Source organism: Synchiropus splendidus, chromosome 2, assembly GCF_027744825.2.
Source record: "Synchiropus splendidus isolate RoL2022-P1 chromosome 2, RoL_Sspl_1.0, whole genome shotgun sequence".
Classification (NCBI taxonomy): Eukaryota; Metazoa; Chordata; class Actinopteri; order Syngnathiformes; family Callionymidae; genus Synchiropus; species Synchiropus splendidus.
The window spans coordinates 13565620-13584648 of NC_071335.1; the positions used below are offsets into that span (position 1 = coordinate 13565620).

The following is a 19029-nucleotide window of genomic DNA, read 5'->3' on the forward strand; positions in this document are numbered from 1 at the left end:
GTAACGTGCCCGTCTTTTTAACGACCACCGCGCTCCCCTCACCCTCCTCCCCGTCCATCCTTTAAGAGAGAGCCAGTGTGCGGCCGCTTGAACGCGGAGAGGGCGTGCAGGAACGAACGCTGCTTCTTTGTTAACCTGCTGAAATTGTCGCCTCTCACGGCGAATTCACTGCCCTTCACCTCGGTGCTGGACCGACGACACGGGGAGTGTCTGTGTGATTCTTCAGGAGCAGCGGAGGCGGCGTTTTGAACGGTACCGAACTGCTTTTATTATTACACGCCATTTTTTTTTTAATCCGAGGAAACCCATTAACATCACTGCTGCTGTCGCCTTGCGCTGCATTTCTGTAGCTTCCAGTCGCCGCACGTCCCGTCGGCCTTCTGTGATGCGTGCAGCGGTTAGCATGTCACGGTTGTGTGCTCGCCGCGCGTGTCTCCCCAAAATAACGGCAGGAGACTCCACTAGTTGTCCGGAGAGTGACTTTATCGATTGGACGTGTCTGCTGAGCGCTGCCGGGGCTTGTGCTGAGTCATTTTCCGAGGTGCATTCTGAGGAGTTCCTCATGTTTGTTCTCCTTCAGAGACAAATGGTGTTATTGAGGCTCCACTTGATCCCACAGACCCCCCCCTCCTACTTCAGCAAAAACAATGGGGTCACCCGTGGGCTCCTTGGTTGGACTCTGCACTACATGTTTGCTGGTTTAGAAGCCTGGGTTGTTTCGCCTCTTTACTGCTCTCAGATGTTGCATTAATGATGAACTATTTTAACCTAACAGAAATGCTATGACCAGAATTCGTCCTGAAGAGGGGAAAGTGGGGAGGAAACATCATGCTTAAGTGTCAAAATTGAGAGGCGTGCCAAACTAGGAACCTATTGTGGACCAGGCAAGAAGAGTGGTCAGGGTCGTGTTAGGGCTGGTCTGATGGGACTTTGTGGGGGACTGAACCGGCTCTTGCTTCGGTTATCTAGAGCTCTGCATGCCGCCTCTTCACCATCAGCTGGCGACCGAGGAGCCATCAGAGATCATCTGTGGGGGACAGTTCTCCGGTTTGTTCGTCTGAGGTGAAGAGGGTGAACATGAAAGAATAGTGCCATCGGGTGTACTGACACTGCTCAACAAGACATCCCACGCACAACCCTTCATCCTGATATCCTCTGGCCTTCCAGATTCCACGCAGTGCAGGTTCCATCTGTCAGGAAAACAGTTTTCCCCCTTGATTTAGTCATTGCCTGTGCCCCCCCATGTGTTCCTCTTATTGTTTACTATCCGTCCCACATTTTAGATCCTCCTCGTTGCACAAGTTTCCACTAAAAATGCTCATGTCTTGTCATAGCTCCAGCACAGACGTGTGGCCCCCAGGTCTGAGCAGGAAGGAATGTTTTTTTTTTTTTTTTCATTCATTACTAATTCTGTTCTATTTTCAGTATTTCATTAGTATTTTCAGTACACAGTATTTGGGGAGAAGTATCCAGTATCAGATAATGCCTTTATATCGTCATGTACATGTATTACATACAGGCCTGTCACAGTCTTCAAATATTTATGGGAGTTCAATGTATGTAAAAAGAAAAATATATAACATTTACACATTGAACTTTTTTTTTTGCTTAGTAGTATTTTAGTAACACATTTTCAAGATTATTCTTCAGTAATATGTATGTTTCATGACGGCCCTTCACAGCAGAAGCCCTATATTATGTGGCCCCTTACAAACCTCCTGTTCTGCTGCCATTTGGCATTTGGATGTTTTTAACTTGGAGCAGTGAGTGGGATCTAAGATCGATACCCGTCATTCAGTCACTGTTAAAATCTGTCTCATGGTGGCAGAACCCCCTGAAGAACCAGACTCCAGGCTGTTGAATACCACATTTTGGGATTATTGTAGATGAAGAGGGAGATTAAGAAACAATGAAGCATACCATGTTTTCAAGCGTGACCTTTACATGATGACCTCATTTGAATATTCCTACAGTGAATGGGCATATGATGACTGACACACTACATTGACAGTGCTACAATGATCAGAGAAAAGTCGGTAAAATTTTATTTTGGTGGGTCCACTAATGAGGTTGCGCCATGTCGGATACAAGCAGAAACTACTGCTAAGCTGTAATCATTACGATACGAGGGTTTAACTGGGGAGAGATTTACCCCAGTGGTGGAACACTTGCATCTTTTCCAAACTAAAAAGCCGAACCATTATGGAACTTTGAAATGAGACCTTATGCTAGCGGGGACAGGTGCTGCTCACAATGTATAGTTGTCATTCTCAAACCCTCATTTTGTATTACACGTTATTTATCTGTAGGTGTGAAATTGAAAATAAGCAAGTTTCAAATTTAGCTTTAATTAAAACAGAAGTATTTTAAAAGTTATGTTAAATGTGAAAGCACTGCAGTCATGTTGAAAGACTCCATGGTGATCATGGGATCGCCCATGTACGAATTGCGTTCTGTGCCTGTGAGACATGTTTTTTTTTTTTTTTTTTTTTTTTTTTTTTTTTTTTTTCCCCACTTAGTGTTGGAGCCAGAGGCTGTTTCTTTCTGATGGAGTAATAATTTTCACGTCTGGCTCTTGTCCTGGGGGATGTATTGCGCAATACCTGTGGTCAGTTCTGACAGGGTGGGGTCAGCTTCGTGGGCCTTATGTTTCAGTTACTCTCTAATCCCAGGTAGAGATGTATCTATCAGACATGTTTCACTGGTCTTTCTTTGTGCCTTTGTTTTTCCTACTTCCTTTATTTTTCAACAGCCAGTTTTGCTTCCTCCATATGAGTCAAGCCACTGGAGGTCATGTTGGTCCATCCTGTGTGTGGAGCTCGGAATATATTGATGTGGGTGCAGTTTTCTCAAAGAGAAACTTGTATTGAGCTGATATGCGGTTTTGCATTTGCTCATGTTTAGCTGAGTTAACCTTTACACTGATGCTGTCTAGACGTTTTGCAGTGAACTTTTCATATTTACAGATTTTTGATTTTCATAATTCTGAGCTGCAAAATGACTGATGAAATATTCTTTCTTTGGATATCAGTTGACCGAGTGGGGAAAAAAAAGTCATATGCCTGAAGATCAACTCGCCTAAGGTGTGATACATTTCTTATGTCATGGTTAATGTTGACACGTTGGTCTTGGGTGGATATGCTGCTGTTATGCTAGCCTTCATTCTTGGGTGTTTTGCTAAATAGCTGGACTGAGCTGCATTCGTCACTGTGGTTCTGAAGCTGGCACACCCATGCCTGTTTGGATGAAGTGCTTTGACGCATTTTCAGGCACTTATGTCTGCCAGACTCTGGGAATCTGAGCCCTGAGAACTGTAATTATTGAAAGTATACAGCACTTTCCCATGTTTATCAACTCTGGAGTGTGTTCTGCTTCGTTTATAAGAATGTGCCTCGACGGTTGGACAGCTGTAGCTTGCATTCCAAACTGTACTCCCCAGTAGCAGCATTTTTCTGATGATGAGAAAATGTCATCTTACTGTTAGTATTCAGTGTATGTGTGCGTGGACTGCAGCTTGAAGGGTGTGTCTGAGTGTGAGCAGGGCGGTGGATAGTCAGCTATCATGCATTTGATCTGGATCCATGAGAAAGTCGATGGTGTGTGTGTATCCTCTCGGTTCAGTGGTGTGACAGTCAGTCAGGGAGCCAGGATTAATGTCCATCTGGCCTCGGCTCACCCTGAGCTGTCAGTCATGGGAACCAATCAGGACCGCTGGAGTCCAAAAATCATATTGACTCTGTTTGTTTAATTTTGGTTGGATTGTGCTCCCAGTGATTGGAGTACAGTGGGCTCTTATTGACAGAAGCCTCTTGGGCATTATGTGAACTGGAACATGGTTAATTGCTCCTCAAGAACTGACATGAATCAAACCTCACGTTTTCCTGTTGTCGATTAACTTGGTCGTAGAAGACACAAGGAAATGAATAATAAAATATGGCGCTATGAGACACAAGTCCAAGGGTGAACACGAGTCTTTTATCAATGGCAAAAGGAAATCATGTTTATGATGTCATGCTTATTTGTGGACAGTAAAAGAAGTCACCAAAGTCGTTTCTTGGATTGGGAAGGAGACCAGACAGTAGTTGAATCTTGGCAGACTCTCCTTCCTGTGTCTGATACTGTAGATTGTATCAGGAGATATTTCATGGTGCAGTTGATGTCAGTGTTATCTTTTGGATGATGTTTCCAGTACCAACTGCTTATCCATCCTGTTGTACCAGTTAATCCACTCAAATCCCACCCCTCTTCCTCCAGCCCCATGCTTAAAGAGGTTAGATGGTGCTAAGTGCAGACAATAACCCCGCGCCTCTCCCCTCCCCCTTGAATCCCACTATGTTACGCGCATTAACACTTCACATCATCATTGTTGCTCCGGCTTTAGCTGTCACCAGACTGGTTTAATGATCACCCTCCACTTTCCTTTTGCCTTTGCTCCCCAGCACTGTGCCAATGTCAACAAGGCAACTAGCTGGTGTGTGTTTCGCTGCCAAGTTTGAGACAGCTTGTAACCCACTTTTCCTGCTGTCACTGACCATTGCCATTGGCCCTTGTGCATCTTTTTTTCAGCTGTTGCATTGCTACATGGAGTGGCCTTGTTGAGTGTCTCACAACTCTTGGCAAATGATATTGACTTGACTCCAAGCTCATCTCGGTGTCCTCAACCCCTTGTGTTTTCCCTAAAAGCTCTGTTGAATCATTCAAGGAGACAAGGCCATAACCGATCTCATTTCTATTCTCCGAGTCATGCGGTGTATTATTTTTGCCAAGCATTGATGGATGTTTAACTGTTTGAACAGGCTCTTTGTGTTGCTGTTGTCGTGGTTTTATGAGTGGACCTCCTGGATGATTTAAGTCAGAATAGCAGGGGGTTGAAACAAGTTATGGGAGTGACCTTTCTTCTTGATTTAGACCGCTTCAAGTGCAGACGCAGTAAAAACTCGCTGATGAATCCGGGCATCTGTGGAATTAAGGGAATGCAGGAGGCAACTGTCACTTTGGTCATGCGTGTTCATACTCTCACAGGTCTCACTTACAAGTTTGCCATCAGACATGTGCACGGTGGAAGTAAATGTTCAAGTGGCCTTTCTCTGAACTCATTTTGTCACACATTATGAAACGCAACAAAGCACGTAATTGTACCCCGAACCTTCGGGTCACTGTATGAATTGCTCGTGTTTTTCTTCTTGTGAACAATTTGTTTCACTCTGTGCTTATTTTTCCCTTTTTAAGTGCCCTTGAATGACTACAATAGAGTAAATCTACTGTAACAGTGCAGCCACAGCATCACGATGAGAGACGCTCCCCCTGGCTCATTCACCAACCCTATAATGTATTCCAAGTTCCTGCCATGCTCGCAACTCAGCTAAATCCTGTTTGCTTTAAACGGCGTATGAAAAGTGACCCATTTTATTATTCTATGCTGTCCTTGCCTAGTCCAAGTCTGAGGTTATGTCCCACGAAAGTGAGGTCTTAGAATCATGCTTTTCTTGGCTGTTGTGTTCAGTAACATGCTATTAACTTCATCATAGCTATTTAATATGAGCATATGCTGTTCAGAATGTGAGCTGAGCTGACCAGGTTTTCCCTTTGCATTCTTCTGTGCAAATTTCCTTAACAGAGTTATTCTCCCTTGAACATACTTACTAAATTGGTATATACGTATTAAAATGAATCCTTAAGAGTTTTTAAGGGATTTATTTTTGATGGTTTTGTTATGCAATTGCCACTAAAAACCCTTGATGAAAAGCAAAGTTTGTTTTTGTTTGGCAAATTACACGGTGCGTTTTTTTTGTTTTTCAAGTGTTTAGTTTAAGGGATGGACTCCAGAGCAGGCGTTGTTAGTGGTTTGAGAGTGTGTTTGATCCTGCCCTGCGGGGTGCTCTTCTGTTTTAAAACAAATATGTTTGAAGCCTCTGCGCAAACACCTTCCAAGTTTATTTTTGTGATTAGCTAAAGCTATATACAGTGTGTACCTCCCAGTTTGACTGAGTAGGTCGCCAGGAAGAGCAATTCAATGGAACCAAGGCTCACAATGGTTGAGAAGCAAGAACACATTTTAAAATGGTGTCTTATGGTATAAAAGGGGATTGTTTTTTGTTAATGACACCATGTTTTCATATGGGTGGATGCCTTCTATAGTGCTGCATTGGAAACTCTCAATCTGTGCAAGTGGGATTAAGGGTCCATTTTCTTCCAGTCTGTTACGTCACATGCCAGGATTGACTTAAAATGATGCTTTCGCTTGCCCTGAAGAAGTTTGACAATGAGTAGTGATTCCAGCTGATCCTGTACTGCAGCATGGCTGCACTTATACCTATCCGAACTGTAAAAACAATCATGCGGCTATCCTTCGGAGATATTCCAGCTGGGTGCTTTTAAAAGTCCTGTTACATAAGTCCATCAATTCTCCTGGTAATACGGTGAACGACAAGATTAAAGACCCATTGGACGTTTTTTTCCTGGTATGATTTTGCTAATGCCTGCAACATGACCATGGTGAGATGGAGTTGACAAAATATTGTGACCCAAATATTTATACTTAAATATAACCTTTGTTGCTTAAAGTGTAATGAATATTGTAAATGATAAACATAGTTGGACTTAAATGCCAACCACTGCCCCACAAACCAACAGTCGCCATCTGCTTTTACAGTGGAAATGAAACCAAGCTCCAGCGAGCTCACATCTATGTTCTTTTTTGAAAAAGCTTATGTAAATCAAATGCAGTGAGGGGCAAGTCTGGGACGTTTATTTCCAAGTGGCTACCCTCTCCCCCTTTGCAAAATGTATCCATCACCATTTGTTTTCCTGCCTTCTTACCTTTGTTCTATTTTCTTACTGCTCTTCTTGTGAAATAATTGAGGAGAAAAAGTGATTTCAATTGTAATGTTCCAAGATTTATTAAACCATTTTATTATCATTATCCCATTACACCAAGTTTTCTGTTGATTTGATTTTCGTTTTCCCTCTCTGCTGCCCTCAGGACCTGCAGTGTGCCTCATAACCAACCACAGCTTTTTGTGACGGAATGAAACCAGATGGGTCTAACATGGACACCACAGACTCTCGGGAACCCACGGAGGATGCTGCCGTTGCAGAGCAGTCAGCCTCCCAAGAGAACATAACGGGTCAAATCAGACCACAGCCAGAACATGCTGGAAATGATGCAGAACCTGGGGGTGCTGAGGCAAACGGGAAACCTGAGGCTGCTGCAGGAAATAAGGTCAAGCTTCAGGCTGTGGCTCCCAAGATTAATCACACGAGTACTTCCTTGCATCGCATGACCAGGGTGGCTCCGTCTACCAACGACTCAGGAAAGTTGATGTCAAAAAAGGGAGCCACAGCCGCGCCGACAGCAAAGGTGCCGGCATCCAAGACACTTGCTGGAAAATCATCATCAGTGGGAGCTGTAGCCAAGAGACCGACTGGAGCGGCGGCTGGTCCCTCCTCAGTCAAGAACCAAACTAAGGTGCCTGATAAGAAGCCCGCTGGACCAACAGCGGCGACAAAAACGGCTTCTGCAGCAACAAAGTTAAGTAAACCACCAACCACAAATGGTGTTCCTAAGAAAAAAACAGACTCTGTTGGCGTCACCAGACCTCAAGGCACAAGTAAGTCACACGTCTCTTCTTGAAGGGCACAAAATAGTTCTTAATCACTTGTTTTGTTTCTGTAGCAACAGCTGGTAGATCCATGGCGTTCAAATCAGCTGCAGCAAGACCTGAAAGCGGTGCAATTCCAAAGACAAGCAGGTACGCCTTCAGCACACTCTTCCTCCTGACTAACCGATGTTGCAAAAAGTTGAGATCGATTTTCAACACGTGCATAATTGTGATTGAAGAGGGGGCTTGTACTTTTTGATAACTCTCTGTCAAATAATCTGTGATCTATTAGACTTTCCCTTAGAGAGGACAAAGGACCTATTGTGCTCCCTGTGCTGTCATTGAGTCAGATTTCTTTCCAAGAGTCTGAGTCACGTTCATAAAATAGCCCAAGTCTAAAGGACTTAGGGCTCCAGTGATACTGAAGAACTACCACTTTGTTCAAAACAACCCCCTGGCAAAGTCGATAGCCCCACTCCCGGCCATTGACTCATCTTACAATTCTACTGGCTTCGAGATAAAGTTCTTTTGCCGTCAAAGTGATGAAACGGCCACTTGTGTTTCATCTCGGCTTGATAGAGATTCTTATCCCCGATTTCTAATTTAAGGGTTTGATTTGGTAGCTGGTTACTGAAGCTCTGAATTCATCAGACGAGGCAGGTCATGTTCAGAGTTGTGTTACAGTGATGCATCGTCGCCACAAATGGGGTCTGCTAGTTCCCGGTGCCTGTTCTTTGCTTTGGCTGTTGTAGAGCGACGCCCGCTGCCAACAATGGAAAGCACCTTGCTTCACTGTGAAATGCTTAACTGACCGCTATCTTCAGCATAAATAGTCGAGAGACTTGTGACTAGGAATTTATTCAAATGTCTCTTAGGATATTGCATGTATATTTGAATACAGTGAGGTGGGACTCAGAGCTGTTGGATCTATGGTGGTGTGGGGGTATTTTCCAAGGCTGGGGCTTCCTTTGACTGAGCAGTGTTTTGGCCACCATTGTCCATTAGTTGTCAGTTTTCATTGCTTCAGACTTGGAGTCATCTTTCCTTCCTTTAAGCATAAATGTGCTTTATAATTTCCTCCAAGGTTGGGACACAAGCTGACCTATTTATTCCTAACAGCAAATGTGTGAATGACATTTCTCAAGTTAAGTATTGCCGTAGTGGATGTTGTTGAGGGCAAGTTCATCAGCTGAACAAATTGCTCTGGTCTACCTCTCTGCCTGAAAGGGCGCACGGCCCTCACTGTCAAGGAGATAACTCCAGCCGCTCACTACCTCCAGGAATGTCTGTGGCTTTCCAGAAGAAATAAAGCAGCTGGTTTTAAACGGTCTGAAAGCCAAACAAGGTATTGTTAGTGTGCGCTGTCTCCATTTGTTTTCTCAGAGGGGCCTTTAAAAGTAACAAGAGGAATTAAGTGTAGACCGGACAAAGTGCACGTATTTTTAGGAAGAGCAATGGGAATAAAATGGTCATTCTGGTGAAGACCTCTGTCTCAGAGGAGTCATGAACTGGAGGCGTCCAATCATTTGTTTTAAAAGTCGATGAATTATTGATACTTTTTAGGAATCGTCTTGGTGTACACTCAAACAAACCTTGTTTTTCTGCTGTTACGACATTGCTATTGCAAATAAAAGTATTGTCTCCTTTAGTCTTTAATGTCAAACGTTTGCAAAAGTTGAATTGGTCGATGTGAACTATTTTTATTGATCTATATAAATCCTGACACTGGATGTATTTTGTACTCAATATCAGTTAAATCTTAATTCTTTCTAATAATGTGTTAATATTTGTTCGTATTATGGAGCCTTCTTGTCCCACTTCTGACCTTTGCCTCAAAATGACCTCATGTTTCATCTTGTGAATGGCACTGTATGGCCTCACATCCGCCCAGAGATTTGTATTGATTTCCTCCGTCTGTCAGCAGGAAATGTAATCCTCCCTAATTCACCATCAAACCAAGCTCTTATGCTGGGCTACCAATCTACCCCTGCATCTGGATCAGAAGTTACTACTCGTGCCCTGTTGTTGTCTTCTTTCCCAACGTTACTGCGTCTTGAAGGGAAGGCCTCTGAAGCAGCAGTTATTTCACAATTTTCTCCTTAATCTGCTCCAGTTTCTGCTTCTGCAGCTCTTTTTTTTCTTATGATTAAACCATACATGTCATAGTTCTCTACTGCACGACAGTGAAGTCATGGCTTCGGGTTGTCACTCATTATTTCCCTCCAACATGAGTCTGTCCATGCAATGTCAGATCTCTGGCAAACAGACGGTCATTGTAGTGATCACAGTGCTGTGGGAGAGGCATCTGCCTGCAAGCAGTCCACAGTGAGTCTGCTGATGGTCAACTGACCGCCTCGAACATTATCATTTCATGGCTAGTCAAAACTTTCAGATGAGACAGACAATGATGGAGAAACCTCATTATAGGTGACTATAAAAAGGTGAACTGGACTTTTCGGTGCTTATCTGTGGTCTCTGAATTAATGGGGCTTTGGGTTTTGTGCATGCAGCTTTGAAAACGGCTCAAATCAAGCATTGAATTCATATTGATTTATTTGGTTTGTTATGGTCCGGCTTCATTGAGACTGTTCGGCAGAGAAAATCTCTCTAAATGAAGGTTTGCCAGAAAGTAATGCCTGAACTTTCTCCAGGCCTGCATCAGCCCAGTCAGCATCACGACCCGCGACGTCCAGGCCCAACACCGCTCCACCCAGGACAACATCCACCTCTGCCGCTGCTGGGAGAACTGCCACTTTTAAAGCGAGCGCAGCTCCCTCTACAGGCAGGAGCACCACAGCGCATGGTCCCAAAGCTGCAGCTGCAAAAAAAGGTTAGTCACTGAGGCGCCAGAAAGTCCTGTGTAAGCAGCTTGTTTTTCAAGTGACTTGTGTCAAATATTGATCATTCTTATTATTTGTGATTATTATGTTTCTGATGTGTATATTCACTCATAGTAATACAGCTACTCTTTCAGTCTCTCTTATAAACAAGCTGCTGCTATGCTTAATAAACTTGTTCATTGGTGATCTGTTTAATCTGTTTCTGCCAGATGTCAGTCAACCACCGCCTGCTGCAGCCATTTCCAAAAGACCTCCTGCAGCCACAAGGATGCCGCCCACCAAAAAGGCTGAACCCCCCAAACCTTCAGCCACTGCAAAGCCCTCATCTGTTCCAAAACTGCCCGCAAAAGCAACGAGTCGCAATGTGGTGCCGATGAAACCACAGAAGCCTGCAAATCCTGGCCCTGCGAAAAAGCCAGAGGCTCCTTCGTGGCCTCATCTTGCAGTGAAGCCGCTGCTTAGCAAAACCCCTCCTGCCTCTCCAGCCAGCAAGCCCGGCAAATATGGCACCCAACAGGCGAGGCTCGGAAGCAAGCCCACTCAGGCAGTCTCTCCTTACATTGCTGTCAAGAAGACAAAGTGTCCTTCGTCCGCAGCAGCAGCCAGGCCTGCAGTAGGCAAGCCTGCTGCATCTGCTCAGGCAGAATCAGACTGTACAGTTGCGCTGGCACAGTCTCAACCTGCAGCTCCGTCAGCACCAGAGAGAATCTCAACGCCACCTTGTACTGAGACTGTACCGTCAGCAGTCGCTGCTCCAGAAGCTGCTTCAGTTCTCCCTGCCTCTCCTCCTCAGAGTTCCCCTGTGACCTCGGCAGTAGAATCAGCTCCGATAATGGAGTCCGTTGCTTCCTCATTGCCTAATGATAAGCAGGATCCAGCGCCAGTCACAGCAACCTCGCCGCCAGTTCCCAATGAAGAACCATTTTACCTGTTAACAAACCAAACCGTCAGTAAACCTGCCCTCACTGTCGGCGCTAGCTCCATCCCTCAGGTTCAGTCGGCTAATCTGAACGACGACGACGATGAGGAGGAACGGGAAGGAAGCCAGCTGGTGTCTGTGTCTGAAATGAGCGGGACAACACAACCCACTGAAGAGTCCCGCCCTGGCTCTGCCGGTCCTGTAGGAGGGTCTGCGTGGAGGGCGCCTGGAGCCTTGCTGTCGGAGCTGGACTCTGAGGAGGTGAGTGGCAGCCAGCAAGGCGCATCCGAGCTGAGTGCTCCCGGGGTGCTGGAGGGCACTGAAAGCACGGATGACCTGGGAGATGGCAGTCTGAAAGGAGCGTCTGCAGGCTCGCCGGACTTCGAGAAGTTCCCTGACATACCTGCCAACGACTTTGAGGAGGATGAGGACGAAGAGGATGACAACGACCGAGTGTGTGACATGGATGTGGGCTCAGAGCGCGCGGATGAACCTCAAAGGATCCGGCATGACAACGACTTGGATGATGAGGAGGATGACGACGTGGACATGGCCAGCGAAGGCGTGACTGAGAGTGGGCTGGAGAGCTACGGCAATGCCGACGAGGACGACTTTGCAGAGGACGAAAGGTTGGACAACTTGAACAGGTTAGCCCAGCCGCCACCTCCGCCCGAGCTGCCCTCGGCTCCAGCTGCTCAGTGGGATCAGCCTAACCCCTTTAACCCCTGGCAAGAAACCCCTCAACCCCAAGAGTCGCAGCTGCTGGTCGACTCGGTCTCACAGTCGGCAGAGCAGATTGGAGCAGCTGCCGCAAGCCCGCTGACCGAGCCCTGGCAGGCAGACTCCCTAACACCCACCTCTACCAAAGCCTGGCAGGAAGCTGAAGCGGACGCTGCTTCCTCTGCCAGGGAAGAGGAGGGCGTGTGCGTGGATCTGAACATTTCTGCTCAAACGCTGGCTCCGCCTCCTGCTTCTGCTCATGCCATGTCTCTGTCAAGCACTGTGAGCAGTGAGGGCAGCACCCCGGAGGAGCCTGCAGACCAAAGTCAGAAAGGGATTCCTGAAACCTTGGAGGATCCTGGCCAGTACCTGGAGGCAGGGCACAAGCTTGGAGGAAGTGAGGAAGGCCTCGTGGAGGTCGCTGCTGATACAAACCAAGAAGGGCTTGCAGCTGCCTCGACTTCCAACCCTTCGTCATCCTCTGTGACAGAAGATGAGGCCAGCGACACTGAGGGAGAGGCACAGCTTGACGACGCTTTCGTGCCAGAAAGTGCCACCACAGACGTGCTCCAGATCAAACCCTCGGCGCGGCGCTGCCTATCTACTCTGGACGAAGGCGACGAGCCTGAGGCTGACACGTCAACGCCGCCCTCGGCTACTTCCCTCGCATCCTACGGCTTCGACACCACGACCACGGCGTCCACCTCCAACGCACAGTCGACTGGAGAGAGCTGCATTAAGAGCCCTGGCATCTTTTCCCTGGAGGAGCTTCCCGAGGAGGCAAAAGAGCTCGGCATTGGTCCGGCACCCAACGACCTGCCACACGTTGGAGAGCCACAGTACTTGCAGTGCGAGAAGCTGGAAGCCGAAGTTCCTGTTGAAGAGAACGTTCCAGGATTACATGAGACCACAGCTCCTCCGAGCTTTCAGGGGTTGCTGAGGGAGAAAACGGAGGACGCCCAGCCTCCGTACTATTCTGCTATCTGCGAAAAGTCGGAGAACTCTTTCCCAGGTAACGTATTGTTTGCAGACTAACATCTCTTTCCTCATCTGAGCATATCACAGTTGCCCTTCAGTCCTGGGGGTGGATGCCATCAAAGACACTAAAGAGAGCAAAAAAGGGAGTATTTAAGGGGGTGGGGGGTTCCAGTAGCACTTCAACCATGTCTCCTGTATGTGCAATAGCTTTTACTGTTTACATCTTATGTGTGTCAGACTCTGTGTGCCTACACGAGTCAGACTTGTCTGTTTACAATTTAAAAAAAAAAAAAAAAAAGGGAAGAAAATGAATGGTACTAAAAGCGTGGAACAAGTCATGTCAAAACTTTTTACCATGCAGAATGTGTTGGTTGTATTTTCATGTTGGTTTGCTTTTGTATGACAAGATGCCCGATCACGTTCATGTCTGCTCGCACTTTTTATTGTGTAAGGAACCTGAAACATTGAATAAAGATTAGATTTTTATTATGGCAATTGTATGGCTTTATTGGCACAGGTCCAGGCCTGTCTAAGGCGACATTATGGAGGAGCCTACAGACTTGCCTCCATCACTTTCTTATCAGCTTCCTGGGGGCCCTTTGTTCATGTGGTGTGACTATTTCTGACAGCTTTAAGTTCAAGTAGTGTATTTTATTCTTTTAATTGTAAAGTGATTGATGCCTGAGAAGTTCTGATCTGAAGTTTTGCGTTGGACCGGTGTCATGTAGACAGAAAGATATACTTTTGAATCAATAACAAACCAGAGCCACAGCTGCCGCCGCCGGACCCTCCTTTCTTCACCTCAGAGGCTTGCACCAGAGGATGAGCGTCCTTCAGCCCCAGCCACCGTGGGTGTTCCGCTCCACTCTGCCCGTCCCTCGACGTGCCCGGGCTCCGGCACAGTCATCAGGCTTGAGCATGTCACCACTGCACCGCAGTTTTTAAGCTTCGCTGTCCGACACGTTGTAGTCTATTCCTTTGCTGGGCTGCTGTATGAACAAGTGCATGGAGCGCTTCTGCATGTGTCACTGGTCTGTCTGAATTCATGAAGGGATGAATTGCTGTCTCGGCTTTTGTTTTACCCGAGCTGATTGCATACACAGGAGGATGGCTGCTTCTTTTTGTGCACCAACTTATTTTCTGGGTGTTTTAGATGTGAAGGAGTCACATGGTTTGCTCTCTCTCCTCCACCCCCAGTCACACTGGAATTGTCTTGGCACTACCTTTACAGTTTGACTCTTCTTTTCCGTCACGCTTTTGCTTGTACTCGCGCCGCACAGCTGTCACTTTCCTGTAACTCTCTTCCTGCTTCCTCTCACACACAGGCTTCACTGCGCTGCCGCACCGCCGTGATCACGCTGCACACAGCAGAACCTACTGTGACCTGGTCAAACCCCTCTGCGCTCCGGCCTCCCCGCCTCGGCTGACCTGTGCCGACCTCCCGCCTCGGAGCGCGGGGCAGCAGGCGCTCAGCCCCCAGCTGCGCCGGCTGGAGCAGCACCAGCGGCAGCTGCAGGAGATGCAGCAGCGCCGAGACCAACAGAACAGACCTCTGGAGGAAGCTGAGCAGGAGAGGAAGCGGAGGGAGGAAGAAGAGCTGAGGAGGAAGAAGGAGGAAGCCGAGGAGGAAATAAAAAGGAACGAAAAGATGCAGAGCGTCCAGACGGCTGCGGCAGCTGAGGACGACGAAGAGATGAAGCAGAGGAGGGACCTGGAGCTGCAGCTCCAGCAGCAGCAGGAGGAGCTGAAGCAGCGGCAGCAGATCATGCAGTGGCAGCAGGAGCTGCAGCAGTCTGCCAAGGTCCAGACTGTCGTACTCTCCCCTTCTTCGGGGCTGTGCACCATCTACGAGGCTCTGGAGAGTGGCGATGAAGAGGGGGAGGCTCACCGGGCTCAGGTGAAGGAGCACGTGCCGGGAGAGGAGGCCGGAGAGAAAGTAAAGCTCTCTGAAGTGGAGCGTCCACCTCCCTCCAACCCTGAGGTCGTGCCCTCACCCACCCCTCCTGAACCCGTCTCACCGTTTGAAATGGAGTGGGGTAAGAAAGTTGACATCGTCCAGCAGCTGATCAATCAGACTTTGCTGCTGAACGGAGATAGCTGCTCCTCCCTGCTGCTGCTCCCCGGAGGCACAGGAGGGAAACTCAGTCCTCTGGAGAGCAGCCTCTGGCCTGCCCTGCTCCCCCCTCTCACCCCACCTTCCGCCACCGTCACCTCGGTCAGCAGTTTCTCCCCAGAAGCCGCAGGCAGCTCGCCCCAGGGAGAGTGGACGGTGGTGGAGCTGGAGACGCATCACTGAGGCGTCGCCATGCCAAGGGCTCCAATCCTAACTGTCGGTGCTACAGGGTCCACCTCACTTTCCCTCCAGGTTCATGCTCATTTATGCAAGATCTTTAACATTCCGACCTTCTGAGGTAGTGCCTTCTCCGCCTGTCCACGTGCTCCTCTTAGAACTAGATCACAAGTTTGGTTTTCCTCCTTACAGACCAGCATTAATGTGCTCATGTTCATCAGGCACTGGCCCAAGTTAGTATGCGATCATCTTAAAGCAGGATGGAATGACTTCTTGCTGGCACATTGTCACACCCGAAGTACAGGCCATTCCATCCTGGTCACACTGATAGTGTTGCTTTGTGGTTCCATTATTTTACAGCTGATGCCTGAGCTGGAACTTCAAAATCTGAAGTTTTTTTTTGGAGCCTGAGACGAACGAGCAAAGCACTTGGATCACTTTTCAAACTTTTCAGCAGCTTTGTGTTTCAGTCCAGGGGCATTTCCAACACTATGCTATGTCATTATGTCCGTCGTGTTCCTTATTTATTGATTTAAATTTCTAAACGTGGCACAAAAGCTCTTGTAACACAGTAACTACTGTGGTGAACAATGTACAAGTGGATTTACCTGAGCAAGAGTCGACCTTTAGTGTTGTTAAGGGTCACATAAGCAGCAGCACATGAAAGTATAATAAATGTTAAGGGAGGATGTTCATACCTCTGATACCTAGTCTAGTCACTGTCTGCATCAAGTCACCATGACTCTGCAGAAATGTTAAAATGGCGGCAATGGTTCTTGAACAATTCTGCCAAAAAAATCATGTTCATGATGCACAACGCTTTACATAATGATTGAAAGCGTGTAGAACAAACCCATTTGTGGTGAGTTAATGTTTTTTGTCTTGTCTAAAAAATCTGAGTTTCCTGAGTCATTCTGCAGATTTTTTTTTATGTCACTGGTTTGATGCCTTCATTTCGATTTGTGATGCAAACTGGCCGTATGGGCTTTGAACCTTCGGCCGACACCTCCGGTCACTGTTTGGATGTTTCATTCCAAAGATCTACTGTGAGGCTCAGAGCGACTGCTGTAACGGTCAGGTGCGGTTGAAGCGGGTACATTTTTGCTCTTCATGGAAAAACTCTAGCGGTACGAGAAGTGATTGTAATATGTAAACTTGGACGTCGTTTTAAATGCTTTACAACACAGTCCCATCCCGACAGCGAATATTTAGTTTTTCATCTGCACAGTCACCAAAGCGTCATGTAGCGTCTGAAAAGCGAACCAGCTCCATCTGGTGGTCAAACGTGAGCGTGAAGCGCACAGCATCGATGAAATGTGTATTTTTTTTAATGTTGTGAGAAATCTTGTCTTGTCATTGAAGACTACACACTGTAAAAGAGACATTTTGTACGTTATATATTTAGAAGTATAGTCGTCTATAGATGTCTTATTTGCAATAGGTGGAATGAAGATGTCAGCTGAATGTTTGTGTGCACTGCAGAACTGTGAGTCAGCCGGAATTTATTTTTTAAATAAAGCAAAAAAAAAAAGATGGCGTGTTAAATTATAAGAAATGGCCAATTTGTTGTAATGAAGGTGATGAGCCTGAATCTTGGCAGCTTCCTTTGAAGAGAGAAATGTGTTAATGTGAAATAAATTCATTGTGATTTGTGCAAATAAAATCTTTTTTTATAACTTAACTGTGCTTCTTTTCAACAAACATGGAACTGTTTGTTCATATTCTAGAACGCAAAAGTGCAAAATACAACGCAGAGTGAACAATCTGCTCGGAACATGTGGAACATTCGTGGAACATCCTCAGACGTTCTGGGGCGACTGGAGGTTCTCTGAAGAGAAGGATGAGTGCAGGAGCTGACACAAGGCTTCGGTGGCTGCGCCAATTGACGGCTCTTCGCTGCCCATGACCAGCAGCCGCTCGTATCTGCCCTTGGGTACTTTGCAGAGAATCCTGGAACAGAGAAGATGCTCTCTGTTTATGGCTCAAACAGGTTGGGAGAGAAGTATTTCAGAGCAACTTCAGGATTGATCTGTTGTTTAACCTGGATATTACAGTCCAGAGTGTCATGAAATGAAAGACAGGTTAGGGGTCAGTGTACTGTACCAGTCATCGATGGTCTCCTTCTCAGGGTCAGGCTTCACCTGCACCCATCGACCAATGGACCAGATCCTTCTGATGCTAAACCTGGCTGTTTCCGATTGAAAATCTGGGACGTCTTCGAAGCAAAGGAAGTAGCTGGAACAAAACAAACTGAATATTTCACTTCAACAACCAGGCAGTGACTTAAAGACTCACTAAGCTGTGTTGTCCTCCTCGCTCCTGTTTCCCTCCTTTCTGAGGAGAACTACGTTCCAGCGGATGTACTTGAAAAGTCCGGTGTGGATCTGGGACAGGTACGGCGTGGGCTGACAGTAGAGAAATGTGGTCACCGACAGTCGCTCCGCTTTGTTCTGGCCACTGCAAGAGTCAACCTCAATTTGAACTCACAATTTCAGATCTAAGAACTCTTTATTAGGTTGTGTGTGTTTCTACTGGCAAAGAAGATCTCTCCTGCCGATGTTCAGCGGTGACGGATCCAAAGCGTGGCATCGCTCCTGAGAAAAGTGACATTGTATCAACAGACCCCTTGAGACAAGTTTTTCCGTTTAAAAAACAAAATACCTCTGAAGAGCAGCTGAAGCTGCGGCCCCATGTCACCTTTGACCCCAGCTGGCTAATGATGGGCTCACACTTTGAAAGCAGGTTGGTGAGTTCAGCAACAACTGCTTGTCGCGTTTGACGTCTAAAAGCAAACAGTGTTTTTTAATATGACTTCAGAGCACAGACGAGGCCAGAAACCCACGTCTTGTCGCGGCTCTGCAGTGAGTCTTGAAATGCGGACAGGACGGAGTGAAGATGCTTCTGCCGGAGAGTCACGCGAGTCAGAATCCAACGTAACCTGCCATGGCCAGAGGGTGCCGCTAGAGGGCGCGTGCTGCAAACTGAGCGATAAGTTCAACTGTTATTGGCAACAGTGACTCACACATCGACTGACATAAACCTTTAATGCTTCTTAGTTTGGTTGCTACACGGTTACTATAGAATTACAAGCGGTTAAACTGAGAAATATTATCTGAATTGCGTTTCAATTAACCTCCATTTTCGGGCGCCGCTCGTTCCTCTTCGTGATGCGAGTCACAGTGTCGCTCAGACAGCGAAGCTCGTGTCACCTTCATCCTGCGTCCTCGCTTCTCAACAAAAGACAAGTTGTTGTTTTAATAGTTGACGTTAAATGATGAGTTGATATCTTTGTACAGCAAACTAACCTGGTGTACGAACCACGCCAGTCAAGCTACTGCCAGAAAACCAGTGACTTTGGCTAAATGCTAGCACAGGCTGTGGACGACCAGCTAGTTTTCCCTTTTTTTTTTTTTTTTACAGAAAATAAAGTATTTATGTTTGTTTCACAAAATGCTTTGACTAAACACGGAACAAAAACATACTTACCAAACGTAAATGTAGATAAAACAACACGCGAGCATCACCTCGGAGGCACACGGTCACGTGTTCAAATCAGCTCTGTCATTGGCTGGTTGCTTCACAGCAACTTTTGTTTCTCTCTTTTTTTATATTTTTATATATTTTTATATACCTCAAGGATTGTGCAATGTATATATATGTATGTATCGTGGATTTGAAGAT

At 46.6% G+C, this 19029-nt stretch overlaps 2 protein-coding genes across 4 annotated transcripts; one reads left to right on the forward strand and one right to left on the reverse strand.

The window, feature by feature from the left end:
* Positions 1-54: 54 nt before the first annotated feature.
* Positions 55-17006, forward strand: LOC128754763 (nascent polypeptide-associated complex subunit alpha, muscle-specific form-like). The gene is made up of 6 exons (XM_053857614.1): positions 55-252; positions 6983-7610; positions 7676-7751; positions 10253-10431; positions 10651-13092; positions 14384-17006. The coding sequence occupies exons 2-6, from the start codon at positions 7028-7030 to the stop codon at positions 15352-15354; spliced, it is 4251 nt and encodes a 1416-aa protein (XP_053713589.1). The 5' UTR covers positions 55-252; positions 6983-7027; the 3' UTR covers positions 15355-17006.
* LOC128754764 (UPF0575 protein C19orf67 homolog) lies at positions 16771-18901 on the reverse strand. 3 transcript variants are annotated; one of them, XM_053857615.1, is made up of 9 exons: positions 18835-18901; positions 18654-18747; positions 18482-18575; positions 18191-18329; positions 18010-18130; positions 17881-17942; positions 17644-17805; positions 17452-17583; positions 16771-17298 (listed from the first exon to the last, which is right to left on the reverse strand). In XM_053857615.1, the coding sequence occupies exons 3-9, from the start codon at positions 18561-18563 to the stop codon at positions 17148-17150; spliced, it is 849 nt and encodes a 282-aa protein (XP_053713590.1). In that variant the 5' UTR covers positions 18564-18575; positions 18654-18747; positions 18835-18901; the 3' UTR covers positions 16771-17147. The 3 variants fall into 3 exon arrangements, with proteins under 3 accessions (XP_053713590.1, XP_053713592.1, XP_053713591.1); XM_053857617.1 differs by lacking the exon at positions 18654-18747 and having other exon boundaries at positions 18835-18883; XM_053857616.1 differs by lacking the exon at positions 18835-18901 and having other exon boundaries at positions 18654-18802.
* Positions 18902-19029: the final 128 nt, after the last annotated feature.